At 39.6% G+C, this 14651-nt stretch overlaps 1 protein-coding gene across 1 annotated transcript in view; it reads right to left on the bottom strand.

Moving 5' to 3' along the window:
- Positions 1–14651, bottom strand: part of LOC109973928 (histone-lysine N-methyltransferase 2A-like) — a 36625-nt gene that overhangs the window by 14794 nt on the left and 7180 nt on the right. The window contains 19 exon segments of the mRNA XM_020623829.1: positions 5–59; positions 163–297; positions 547–632; positions 848–1026; positions 1277–1347; positions 1551–1661; positions 1839–1940; positions 2111–2301; positions 2471–2584; positions 2837–2954; positions 3149–3241; positions 3539–3685; positions 3893–4006; positions 4595–4699; positions 9640–9749; positions 10128–10382; positions 10526–10587; positions 11131–11404; positions 14182–14338. Coding sequence (XP_020479485.1) covers positions 5–59; positions 163–297; positions 547–632; positions 848–1026; positions 1277–1347; positions 1551–1661; positions 1839–1940; positions 2111–2301; positions 2471–2584; positions 2837–2954; positions 3149–3241; positions 3539–3685; positions 3893–4006; positions 4595–4699; positions 9640–9749; positions 10128–10382; positions 10526–10587; positions 11131–11404; positions 14182–14338 — 2479 coding nt within the window.

Genomic DNA, 14651 nt, shown 5'->3' with positions numbered 1-14651 from the left:
TGGCAGGTGGCAAGACAGCAGCCCACAGTGGCTCCTGACTGCCCACAACGATCACAACGCTGCAGAATGAAGGACAAAAACAACGTTTATTAACTTATAATTATATCTCAGTTATGCGGCTTGTCCCAACGTGTACACTCAGAACTAGAGTGACAATCTTACCAAGTGGCGCCCTCTTGAGACAGCACTGTGCACTTGTAAAAGAGCACTATTCTCTTCATACACCTCTGCTGACCAAAGGCAACAGTTAACATGGGCCCATTCATTCTGTCCCAAGTACAAGAGCCGTCCTGCATCCTATCAGATTGAAAATACATTCATGTCACTTACCAAGCAGTAGAGAAAACCCACTTTCTTATAATAAACAAAGACATTTAGAAAAAACAGTCCAATCAGAGCAGTTGTAATAGCAACATAAAGCAACAGGTTCCTGTATACAAATATCTGACTTCAGATTAAACAGTTTATTTATTCTGCTATTTTGATGATCAGTGCTTTCAGCCATTTATTAGTTACAGCCCTTGTTGTGAAATCAGCTGAACTCACACTTGGAGCAGAGTCTCCATATTGTTGGCACAGTGCACAGTGCCTCGCATCTTCAATCTCTGTAGTTCCCAGATCACTTTTTACACCTGTGAAGAAGAAGCACCAAATAAGCATACATTTTTAAACTAAGAAAGACAATTAATACAACATAGCACCTTCATTTTCATTTGCTCATGTGAGACCTGTACAGATGTGAACATTTCTTCATAGAAATTAACTGCTGTTTTATCTCCAAAGGTTCTGGCAAAAATAATACACCTCAACACATGTGATAAGGAGCAGCCTCAAATAGATTCCATACCAGAATGGAGTGGGAGGCTGTGTAATGCACAAGCCTGCTGTGTAGCAACTGAGGATAGCAGAGCATCAGCTTTCCCCGCCTGTGGGCCCATGGACTCCTTAGGCTGGTATGTCCTCTCCAGCCACTGTGCATAGCTGTGTTCCTTAGACGGTGGAAGGACTGCCTCAGGGAGCATGCCACTGCCAAGTGAAGGATAGATAATGGACACAATGAAGAGTCAAACAGAGAGGAGGCTCAGAAAAGCATTTGACACAACTACTACAGTGTCCTGAGTGATACGTTTATTCTGTAAACTGAACACTCATGTTTTTAAAAATCGGTTACAAAATGTAATTTATTTGGAATTTTGTGCATTTCTATTATTAGTGGAATGAAGGTATTTTTTCTCCTGAATGGAACATGTACAAGGGTATTTGGCCATAAAGTTACCTTGGGAATTCCTCAGAGCTCCACTTTTGTAGACTGTGTGCAGGAAACCACCGGAAAACTCGCTTCATCAACTGTCAGAAATACAACATTTAAATAAGATCAAATTCAAATAAAGGTGAAGGACAGTGTCTATATTTTTGGCCAATATTTTAGTCTTTTTTATAGTCAGTATGTTTAGTGCTTCAGCTCCAAATTTCAAACCAGAGGAAGTGACTACAAAATTAGGGTCTCTAAAAATAAACTGTGGGAGATTTGGGGGTGGAGGAAAGCTCACTTTGATATAGTGTGCCCTGGCCTGAGTGGTCAGCCGCTGATTCTCGGGAACAAGTTCCTCCTCTTTCAGCCACTTCCTCATCATGCAGGCAACATCTGCATGGAAAGTTTTCTGGGTGATTGGGAAGGAAAAAGGGAGATGAGAGATTCAATCAAGAGAATCTAAAAAAAAAATGAGTTTCAGAAAAAGAACATAATTCGTTTGATTACTATTTTCATCATTTTACTGTCTGGATGTGGTGACTTGTTCTCAAACATTAGCAGATCATAAAGATAAAAAAATTCTCACTATTGAGGTGTAATCTCCTCCTTTAAACCTCTTCTCTATGGCTTGTAGATCACAGACTGCCTGCTGTTCTTTGACAATTCCTGGGCTGTTTGTTTCCCGACACTGAAATACAAAAATCACCAAAAGTAATAATAAATATATATCTGGATAGAAATAGTAGAAAGTTAACAGCCTATGTTAACATTTTGCAGATAAAACAATAACTCCCTTCCACCTCTGTGGAACAGAACATCAAGGATATTATGTGTCCAAGCCCTGTGGGTGGTTCTCACCTCTTTACAGATGAGGAGGTGCTGTGTGGTGATGTTGGAGAGGAGGTCGGTGATTACCTCCTCCAACCCAGCCATCAGCCTGCTCTGCAGCGCTGCTTTCAAGCTGCTCTGTTGTGTTTGGTGCTGGCTACAGGGTGAACAGGTGAAAAAGGCTCCTTCCGGTTGACTTGACAGCAACCTAAACAGTTCCTCTGCATTGAAATGGAAAACATGAATCCTCAGCAGTTTTGTTTCTAAATCAGACGTGCTAGGTGACTAAACACATTAGTTCCAACATGAGGTCTCATTCTTTGAAATTCCCTTATATATTGTTGTGTTGGAATGAAACCTCATCGATGAATATACAGATTTCATAGTCACCTGAAAGTCCTTCACACTTGTAATGTATCCAGTGGCTGCACTCTGAACACTGAATCATCTGAGTGTGTTTGTTGCTGTCATCATAGCACTTATGGCAGACAGCGCAGAAGTTGCCTGATGTAAATACAGATGAGATATAAGTCACATCATAAACACTTTGACATCAGCCTTTATTAGTGCAACACATACTATATGTAGGTCATTCTTCTAAACAACACTTGAATCGTTTGGCTCACTTATGACTGTCTTATCTCTAGACAGTCATAAGAGTGAAGGCTTACACTCAACAAAACATGGGTCTACTGAACATTCAGAAATGTGGCTACACAGCCTCCACAGAACACTGGTGTCTCTTAGATGCCGTACCTTTATCGTGGAGAGACGTGCACTCAGGACAGAGATCCTGCTCATGATTCCAGACCAAGTCCCAGGTCTTTCCTGGGGTCACACCACAGCTTCTACACCGAATGCATGTCATGCACATCTGCACAAACACAGAAAACAGCAAGCATATGAAGCCCAGGCAGGGCTTTCCTCTTAGCAAAGCCCCATAAGCACTCAACAATGAGCAGTTATGTCACTCTTGAACCTTGCAAAATTATCTGTTTATTTTATGCAGATCTCACAGACAGAAACACTATATTTCCACATTTATACATAATTCTATAAAGCAAATACCCAGGGCAAGCTGCAATTCACAGGTTTAGGGTACGTTGGTCCCAAACATGAAGGATGGTAGCAGGTTTGACATCTCTGACACTGCAGCACAGGCTATGGTGGAGGGATAAAAAAAAACAAACAAACAGCAAAAGGTCCATTAAGAATTAGGTTTTGGTTAGCTAGCACCTATGTCATCTCTCCTAGCTTTTCATTCCTCTGCTGTGTACAGAAGATATCACGTCTACAACATACGAAATTCATAAAAAGTGTCAAGAAAGATTTGATTATGAAAACCAGTATTTCACTTCTGTGTGCTACAGAACAATAATGTTCATGTTCCATGAAGAAACTGAATTTTGCTTCCAACAAAATTTGTTGTGTTTATGGCAGTGATGCTAGGCTGCATACCTTGGTGTTCTTGCTTTTACGGCCACAAACGTTACAGAATTTGCAGCGCCTGCAGCACCAGTTCTCCTTGTTCTCATCCTGGGGACACTCCTCTGATGAGAGGCAGAAACTGTGAAACGGCTCACAACAGATCTGGCAGAATATCATCTGATAAAAGATGAAGAGAAAAGGAGATCAGTTTAGTTAAAGGAATGTTATTAAGGTCATCGCAAATCATCACCAAAACACAGGATTTGTCAGCACGGGCGATGAAGATCAGAGAACTGTAAAATGTGAACAGAAAACACCATTATTATCGGTTATAAAATCCATACTGTGTCAGAATATTTAGGTTCTGGTAAAGTGCTCAGTTACCTCATGTTGTCCTTTACTGGCACAGAGTAGGCAGACTGGTTGTGGTGTGCTAGGGACCGATGTGAGCACGCTGAGGCCACCCATTAGCCATACATTTTGGACAGCACAGTCCTCCTGGTAGACGCAATGTAAAAAACAGCATGAGGAAAGTGGAGTTTTTCTCTCTACTCCTCTGAAGATATGTAATATTAACTTGAAACAAACTTCAAAAATAACCCTGAACTGCTAGAAGCATGGCAGCTTCTCAGCATGTTGCAATAATAAACACCTTCTGCTTTAGCCTTTTTTCGATTCAAAACCAAGATAAAGGTCATGTGTGCAACATGAACAAATCTGTAATTTAGTTTTCAAGCAAGAAGAACCATGAGACAGCCTCATCTTTTTCTATTATTGGTGAGGCACACTTCATTAATCATTACCTTAAGAGCCTTATAGTACCAAGTGTCTGTACTCAGACCTTGATTTGACTGCAATGCTCTGTCTAAACTGTCTACAGGATTTAACTTAGTGCACTGCAATCGCTTAGTGAACTGAGACACTTATTTCTTTTTATTTTAGAGCTGCAGGAAATCTAATAAGACAGTGACAAGCAACAAAAAAGACGTAAACTTAATGCTGGTACTGAAAAGCAACGTCAATGTCGCATTCACTCCTGTAAGTGGTAATACAAAAAGGCATCTGAACAATAGTGCAAAATCTCACCTTGAAGTCCACACGGATCTTGTACTTGTTCTGCAACAGGCCCTTTTGGGGAAATCCGTTAGTTAACCCCGTCAGGGTGTTCACTGATGCACACTCTGCAGGATTCTGGGAACGAAGGACACATTGTGGGTCAGTTGTTGGACAGTTTTGCAGCACCGTCTCTTTTACAGATGCATCCTCCTCCTCTTCAGGCTGATCCAATTGTTTGGCCTGCTGCTCCTTTTGTGTGCCCTCCTGTAACTTTGTGTCTGGATCGACAGTCTGAGGAAGCATCTGCACAGTTTTATCTTTGTTAACTCTGCATGTCTCAGTCAAAATGTCTGGGCGTTGCACCTCAGACTCCGGATACCCCTGAAAACACAACTTTGGTGAAACCTTTGTCTGAGCTGAGTGCAGTATGGACTGTGGATGTTGTTGAGATGATGTCAAGGCTGACTGTACCACAGACTGAGGCAAACGGTGCAAACATAACAGCATAGATTTATGTGCAGAGTCTGTTATGGGATGTGGTGAAGGAGAAGCAGGATGCCTTTCAGGCTGCAACAATTCTGGAGCAGACTGTGCTGTGGAGTGTGATGAAAGTAAAATAGTGGGCTGTGCTATAGGCTGGGACAAATTTAGATGCAACTTTACAGGACACTGATCCAGACAGTTGGGCAACTGCTGCGGCAAAGACCAAGTAGGCTGCAGCATAAAATCAGGCAGACGGTGTAAGTGTATTTGTAGCTGCTTCTGCAGCTTCGGCATTGGGCTCCTGGACGGGCTGGTTTCAGGGGAAGTTTCTCTGGGCTCCATCTCTTCTGTATTCTCCTGTTCCTGTGGAGGAGGGGACTGCCTAAGCCAACCAGTAAGACAGGTTCCAAAGTTACACCAATACTACTGACATGCAGAGGCGGCGACTGGCTACAGCCAAAATGAAAGGAAAGGAGAAGCTCTAAGACTTCAAGAATAGTGAGTTAGCCAAAAGTAATAGGTAAGAAAAGGTAAAAGAGAATTTAGCAAATGCATTAAGTAGACACACACAAAGAGGTGCGGTGAGATGTAAATATACAGCAAAGTGTTCATGTCTCCAGCGCAATTACTGCAGAAAACATAACTAACAGCTGGTTTGTCATTTTGTTGACAACACTTATTTAGAAACACTTAGTACTGTAAAACAGACTATGAACACTTTGTCAGTAAAAGTATGCAGATAGCACAAGATAGTCACCATCAGAAAATCATTTTGCTAGATGTGAGAAATAAAAATTTTTCAATAACAATGGACTTACACCTCCCTATGACTAGACTTGGAAATGCAACTGCAAGGTCCAAAATCAGACCAGATGTTGCACTGACAAAAACACAAGGTAAGAGTTCATGGTAAGATGCAGGGTGCTCTCAATTTGTTTCAGAAGGAGGATTGTTTTTTTTATTTTAAGCTGTGAAATATGGAGTGCTCTACCTACCACAATACACCTACATTAATATACAGTACGTATAGTAGTGGTCAATTTTTGCTTAGGTTATGCTGGCTTTTTTTTTATTTAACAAGGAGATGTAGAGAAATCTGAAGTCTCCTACAAGTGTGCACTGACACACACACACACACACACACACACACTTCCTGACAGCAGCAAAATAGTCATGAACTTTTTAGTTTAAATACCAAACACGTGCATAAATTGCTGGTTTAGATGTGCCAAGGATGTACACGCAGGCATTTGTATGTGCATTCTATTAGCTTCAAAGGTGCGTGCATGATTACATGATTACATTCATGCAGGTAAATAAATGTATGATTAAATTTATCTGTGCACTATACACTAACTATCTCACCTTCTCCATTGACACCCCCCCAAACACACACATAGACAATGGACTGTCTCTGACCAGCTCCTCCTCCTCTAAGTTATTAGCAAGCTAGTAAGGATAGCCAACCTTAGAATACAGCTGCTGCCGAGATTAGTATGCTGTATCATGTATATAGCATGGATGTTTTGTGGATAAGGTTAATGCTAGTTCTTAAACTCTAACACTGGATGTTTGCTCCCTCAGTCCAGGGTAAAAATGAAAATACATCCATCTATCATCTATACCGCTTATCCTGAATAGGGCCACAGGGGGCTGGAGCCATTCCTGGCTGACATTGGGCGAGAGGCGGGATGGGAATAATGAAAATCACACATGGAAAAAAGCTGAGCGGTCTCACTGTGATTAGCTATCCATTTAATTCCAGGCTTCAACCACTGAGGGCCAGGAAAAGAGGGCTGGAGAGAGAGATGTAGAAGAGGAGGAGGACAATAGCCAGCACAGTGGTGTGGGAGAGGCTGCTAGTGCAGCAACGACAGGTCAGATGAAAAGCACAACAAGAGCAAGCAGAGAGGCACTATAGTATTATTGTATAAAAGAAAACACACCCAGGTAGCTACCACCACAAGTACAATCAAATTCTGTGGGAAACACTGACTGTGGTGAGCATTGTGGACAAATCTACAGATAACAGAGACAAAACCAGGAAAATTGTATGTTGCCTCATTAACAATGACACTAACATTGGCCATAAGTAGGGCTGGGTATCATTTGGGTTTTTTCTTATACCGGTGCTAAAACAAGACTTTTAAACTGGTGCCATGGTGTGTACATAGCTTACGTATACAGAAAGCAGTAAAGTTACAAACTAGAGTTTGGTGTTCACAACATACATGCGATGTTTAAATTGGAAGTGCTTATGTCTGTAGAATGGTTAAAGGGAAATATGCAGAGACTAATAATAAATATATTGGATAATAAATGGTGTTATCTGTGCACACTTAGACTCAAAGGCATACTGAGCTCTTGTTGCTCTCTGCTGATGTTCATGGGTCGGATGAATCATGAATGTATTAAGGACATTATTTATTATCCAGTAGAACTAAAGGAAACCTTTTTGTAGAACCACTAGCTTGTATGATGCACAATCTGAGCTAAAAATAGCACGTATAGATGTAGCAAATGTAAGGCACAGACGTTCATCAACAAACAGCAGTGTTAAAGAGTGAATAACCTTAAATTCTACAGCATATTATACCAACTTACATAAACCACTGGGGCTTTATGGAGAACGCTCTTGAGTGAACAGCTTTATAAAGCACCATTCTCCTTAATACATCCTTAAACACACACCTCCGTGAGTGACTGAGCAGGAACAATCATTTACAGAAATCACTCAAGTCTGATGGATCTGATGAATGCACACTGGCTACTGTGGCTGTATAACTAACAGATCTACAAGGCATCACTGCTAGATGCCAGGGCAGTGATGGCCATCATGAAATTTATATCCTGCATAAAACAAAGGTTGATGACATTAAAAAACATATTGGCACCGGGTTTCGGTGCCTATCCCTAGCCATATGTGGTTAATTTTGTGCACCTGCTTCCGCTTGTTCTCATCTTCAGTATATTGTGGCTTCCTTTGTTGTTGGTGTATTTTGACAGGATAAGAAAGGTGAAGTTATTGGCATGTGGCAACGCAAACTAATGAGTCACTCATCAATAAGAAGAAGCACACAGTTGCCTTTGACCTCGGACATTACAATTCAAAATGTATTCACTGGGTCATCACAGTTATTACTGTGAAAGTTAGTGGTGGTATATGCTTCCACTCTGGTTTTACCAGATAGCCAAAATGTTTTTGAGAAAACCATCACTACTGATTCACAACCAACAAACAGCAAAACACTTGGAAGCAGCATCTGTACATAAACATAAAGGAATTTATTTTCCTCAGTCTTACTGGAGTAATTGAAAATTGTGAAAAAAGGGCAAAGGATTCAAGCAAGGCATATCTAAAGGTAAAGAAAGGTAAGAAAAAGAAAAATTATGAGTGCAAGTGCACTAACAGACCAATCTTGGAAAACAGAGCAGAGAGCTTTGAGAGTAGATGAGCAAAATGTTCCAAATTCAAAAGGTGTGTTTGATCAGTGATCTCAATATGTAAAATGTACATTTGGTAGAAGCAAAGAATCAGGCAGCACAGCCAACAATAACACTACCATCTTAGCTCGAGGAGACACAGAATGACAGTAGAGTTAGATAGAAGGTGATAGCAGAGCTTCCCAATCTGCTATACTGATAATCAAAGTAAAATGCACTGATTACCAACAAGTTTATCATTAGTTAGGTTTTAAAAATATTGTATTATCATACTTCTTTTTACCAAGTTAAACTGGTGCTACATTCATGTGAACATATATCATTATTAGTTGAGTGTTCCAATATTAAGTGCTTATTATTTTGCTCATTTACTGCAAACAAATATAGGAATGGTAAGTATTTGTTTCCTTTTGGTACTGGCTACTGTCTGAACTGTGGGTCTCTTGCACATGTAAAGTCCCAGATAAAAAAAAAAAAAAAACTCCTGTAAAGCACATGTGCATAGTGCAGTACAGTCTATGTTAACTATATGTGTGAAGTTTAAAAAAAATAAAAAATAAAAATTCTACTGAAGCACATTTGTCCTCCCAGTGGAAAATAGTGGTAAACTGCCAAAAATGTTTGTGCGAAAAACACATTCAAAATGATGCCCCGACTCAAACGGAAACTGAACATGCTGTGCGTGTGTGTGTGTGTGTGTGTGTGTGTGTGTGTGTGTGTGTGTGTTGTGCTAACACAATCTAAAAATGGCCCGCATTTTACCATGAACACAGCTGAATTCATCCATAGTTTATAAAACAGATGTTTAGATACATGCTGGGTGATTCAGTATGAAGGAGAAATCTAAAAGTCAGAAGCAGTAGGTTAGCAAGGCTGATTTTGAAAGACGTTACTAGTATCATTCATTCATTCACACATGATTAAATTAAAAAAGGAAAAGAAGGTTGCAAACCTGGGCAAAGTATTATTTGGAAATAATTGTCTGGTGTTTAAGTTAACTGTTTAGACAAAACTTTAAGCAGTATTTAAATTGTTAATTGAGCAGACAACCAATATAAGAAAGGAACATTTTCCAAATACTATTTGTCCCAGGCTTGATTAGGTGGAACACTGGAAATGAGGATGGAAATTTTGCTCGATATTGTTACCTTGTAAACTCTGGGTCTGCCCCCGGGTCCCCTGGAGAATGGCCGGCGCTGCTTCACCACCTCACTGGGGGGGTCATCTGATACTGATCGGCCATCCTGAGGGGCAGGATCTCCAAAAGAAGATAAACAGACTTATGATAAAATCCTGAAATCTACTGATAAGTTTCAAAAAGAATAGTCTCCTTCAACAAAAGGTGTCATGTAGAAAATAAAATAAAGACAAACTACAAGTAGATTCCAGAGGAAATGGCCCTGAACTATTAACTAATCACGTCAATTGCTGTGTTCTGGCCGATTATGTTAATTTGTGATTGTGTTTTCAAAATTATTTAAGATATTTACGTCAATCTTTTTGTAAACCTTTTGTTTTTGATGAAAAATTCTCTCACAGAGTAAGCAACAAAGCCAAATTAATCCATGTTAAAAGCAATGGTAATAAGTAAAGACATGCTGAGAGGTTTGATTAACAAAAACAAAGCTTCAGTCACCTTGGCTGCTAGCAGCAGCTACATTTGGCTTGACTGTTGGTTTATTCATCTTCTCCTTTTCTTCTTCTTCTCCTCCTTCTTCTTCATCTTCAGATTCAGATTTCAGCAGGCTGCTGTAGGACCGTGGTGTGATATTACGCAGGGACAGTTTCCTGACTCCAGGCTCCATCGAGGATGATTTCTCTCCAGCCCCTCCAAACCTCCAGTTTGCATCGTCACTGCTTGAGATGGAGGCTGATAACCTCCTTGCTTGGACTGAGAAAAAAAGATCCCCGTGATTAATTTCATTCACAGATTAAATATTTAGACATCCCGTTAAACTGGTGTAATTCCTGTTAACCGAGTGGATACTACAAAATTTGGTGAAATATTCACTCAAGTTAAAATGAGACACATACATTTCAATGGTCTGATGAAGCGCTCCATCTTCGCTTTCTCAATCCGCTCACACTTCCTATATCTAGGGGGTTGAGGACAGAGTTAAATGTAGTTATAAATCCAAAGGTAAAGTGCATGTGTACCCATCTATAAATGTGTTAACTGTTAAGAGCTGACTTGCCTTCATTAACTGGATTGTTTATTATGTTTACTGGAAAGAAATAAAAAGTATTTTCATGTTCCATGTTCAAAAATGCTTAACCTTCCAGTCTCAACTTAAACAATTTAGAACTCAATCTAGCAGTGTAAAATGGTTAAACAGAATGCACATATCACTGACAATACATGGTTCAGCACTGAGACATTTAACCAGGCATACATTTTCAAAGAGTAAAAAATTTAAACATATTTAAATAGATGATTTATTTATGCTGCCATTTCCTCTTGTCGACCTCCTGTGAGTGAGACATTGCCTTTGAAACATTTGCTAAAAATGTATATAGCTCACAGCTAGTGTGTGAAAAATGCATGTACAACACAGTAATCTCATACAGTGCAATAAGCCTACCCACCAGCTTGTGTCTGTAAAAACAACAATATGAATGTGTGATCAGGTTTAGCTTACATGCAACACTGTCGCTTGGTGTTGGGTCCCCCATACTTGGGCTTATCGAGGCAGTTGATACACTTTGTACAGTCCTCTTCTATCAAACAACCTTGGCAGGTTCCACAGCGCCGGGAACGGACTCCCCCGGGGGCATACTGACTCTGTATCCGTCTCTTTCTGAACCTGCGGCCCTTTCCCTTCCCCCTTCTACTCCTCTGCTGGATGTTTTCCTGAGACACAACCCACTGAGCCCTGCCCTGATCAGAGATGTCATCGTCATCATCTGCCATATCTGAAAGTGAGAGACAGAGAGGATGGGCAAAAGAGCTACAATAGAGATTTCAAACATCACTGCTTACATATCATGTGGGGGTGACATTTCAGTCTGCAGCAGACATTACAGGTCTAACTGCTGTGACTGAAGGTGCTAATATACTCATTTACTCATGCTTTGTCCAATAAGCAAACTTGGTTTCTACAACTACAGGCTACTAAAGGCTGCCTGAAGTGTTGGACATCTAGAAGTCACTCTAGGACAGAGCGAATGGATGAACACACCAGGCGTTTGTGACAAATTACTGCTGGTAGAAACTCCCCTACCTGACCTTTTAAAACTACTACAAGCAGATGTGAAATCACTTTGACAACCTTGTGCATCCCCCAGTGGTAATACTGTAGTGCCAGCTGGCAAAAACCAACTTCACACAGAAAAAAATACTCAAGAGGTGGTGACTTGTAATTTTAACCGAATATTGTAGCTGGAATAACCTTGTGTAAGGATCCGTTTTTTCCCAACGGCACTAGATATGTTTATTAGGAGAAAAAATTCAGGGCAGTGAGTCTATTTGTCAAACAACACTTCCTCACCTCATACTGAGTGATGCTCACTCGACCAGTGTTGGGTATAGCTTTCCAACAGCGGTGGCTAATCTGTGTATGACAAAAGATATTTTTGCTGGCAAATATTTTAGTTACAACTACATTGAGCTAACAAAGCAGTTTTTGCTTTGCTCAGCATCTTATGTTTGCCAAATACGGCAACATATTGCTGCTACAATGTAAAAAAAAAATTACTGTGCATCTCATTATACTGAGAAAATGTTCTCATTTTAATCTGATACTTTTTTCATTAAAACAAGAAAATTATCTCGTTATAATGAGATACTTTAGTGAGAAAGTACCTATTTCAGGGGCAAGGGGCTGATTTCCTGAATATGGTAGGCTACTGCTAAGATATTTAAAGCTTAACCAACTTTGAGATCTAAGATAAATTTACACTAAATTCTAGCTATAATCTATAATTGCCTGTATAAACCACAAGTCACTACTTATTAAGCAAGGAAGGAATTGATGTCAGTTTGTTTTATAGGCTAAGTCATGTGGAGGGTGTTGATGAGACAGAGGGTGGTGAGCTGAGGAGGTGTGCTCCACCCAGTCACTGCAACTCCATAATCTAATCCACATATGGGCGCAGAAAATAATGCATGAATGCACCTCATGAGCAATGATAAATGAAAAGAGATCATGTTACAGCATCATTGACAGCAGATAAAATCAGCATGCACGCTGCTGTCACTCACTTTAAGCTGTGGGCTCATGTCAGGGAGTATAAATGATATGATCCACTTCATCGGTGTGTGATATTATTAGATGCTTGTTTGGGCCATATATGTTCAATTTGTCGCTGCAATTACAAGGAGTATGTAAAATCTTTGGCCCACAGTTTCAAAGTCCTTAAACTATTTTGTTTGATGATAAAACTGTCATTATAACAAGAAAACTCATTTTAACGACGTAAAATATCTCATTATAACAACATAATTATTAAAACAATATGCATTTTCTCATTAAAACAAGATACTTTCTCATTATGAGATACACAGTAATTTTTTTCCCTCATGGCGGCAGCAATATGTCGTCGTGGCCAAAAGCCAAATATATATTTTAGGTGTGTTTATAACTGCAGAGGCTTAATTACACCAGTTTGAAAGAATAACACAGAACTTTATAGTTGAGAATTAAAAATATCCGATAATGATATGTTGGCTGATATTCATTTTAATATCAATCTCGCCCATTTATCAGTTGGTCTCTATTTTTGATTCATATTTTCTCTGGATCTTCCAGTATAAAACAATGTCTGATGTAATTAGCTGAATTAATGCCACCTGGGCTGGACCCAGTTGTGTGTCATAAAATGGATGGTTTAATGAAAAATGACTCATTTATATGAGTCTATGTTTCTTCTAAACTCAGTATTTGAGCTTCCTATACACTGTAGCAAACGCTCTGACTACTGTTTGCTGCAGGTCTGATGATCTGGACTGAAACAACAGCAGCACAGCAATCCTCCTTTTAATTTAAGTGTCCCAAAAGCCCATAACTTGATACAAAACATTGTTATGACTAACATTATTGCCTGCAGCAGGTACAGATGTTAAATGTAAGAATTTTCAATATATTCTAAAAGTCTTCTCTGAGGAAACAAAATTAAATGCTTTTCAAAACTTTCCAAGACATGCAGATACCATAAAGTGTGCGATTAGGTCCTTGTTCATTGAGGTCCTTCCATTTGTGTTGCGTTTCAACCAGACACTAACCAAGGAGAATTTGTTAACTACTGGTGCATTAAGTATATCTGTTTTCAATTTCAATACACTTCCTTCTTGTCATCATAAATCATGACTGCTCCACCTTCCATATTTTAATGCACCAAAGAACAAGGACACAGATTTGACTTTTCACATACAATGTAAATGTCATTTGCCACTACAAACAAATGATAGCACATTTTAGTAACTGTATATGGGTCATTTACAAAGTTTATACTGGTCAGAAACTCCTGCAACAGCTTAAGTATGTGTGCACATTTTGAACTTATTGATCTAAATTTTTTTTTTTACACATTTTGATTCTGCCTTAACATGCTTGAAATGTGAAATTATTTGTCCTTATCTTTGTTTACTAAACCAGAGTTAAAATCACTGTGCTCATACCTCTATATGCAGAGCCATCAGGAAGTTAATTTTTGCATTCTGCTTAAAAACAACGCTTGCAGATGCACTGTACCTTCTGGTGTGGGAGAAAATGTGATGCCCTCTCTCTCATGGAGTGGCAGGGCGCTGAGCCTGGGAATATCATCCGGCACCATGGCACGGGGCTTCCCCAGAGCCACTGCTGCTGCCCGACACACGTGTTTGATCCTCGGACCACCCAGCGGCTGCTCCTGCATACAGAAATATTTGGATATAAACAAATCATGGTAACATCACTTGTGATACACAAGTGAACCTGCCTGTGAAATGTAGTCTCAGATTACAATGAGAATATGATACAGTAGCCAAGATAAAGTTTAAAGTACAAAGTATAAAAGCCAATTCTTTAATAATGATAAAATAGAAAGAAGGCCAATATGCTTAATTCATAAGGTTATTTATTTCAAACAGGTTCCACAATGCTGGACTTTATTTAACCCATTTCCTGGTCGTTCATGTTGATAAAAAGTAGCAGGTGATGGTTTTTCACAGTTTTATGACCAA

Source organism: Monopterus albus, unplaced genomic scaffold (assembly GCF_001952655.1).
Source record: "Monopterus albus unplaced genomic scaffold, M_albus_1.0 scaffold310.1, whole genome shotgun sequence".
NCBI classification, from domain to species: Eukaryota; Metazoa; Chordata; class Actinopteri; order Synbranchiformes; family Synbranchidae; genus Monopterus; species Monopterus albus.
This window is presented reverse-complemented; position numbering and strand designations above follow the sequence as displayed.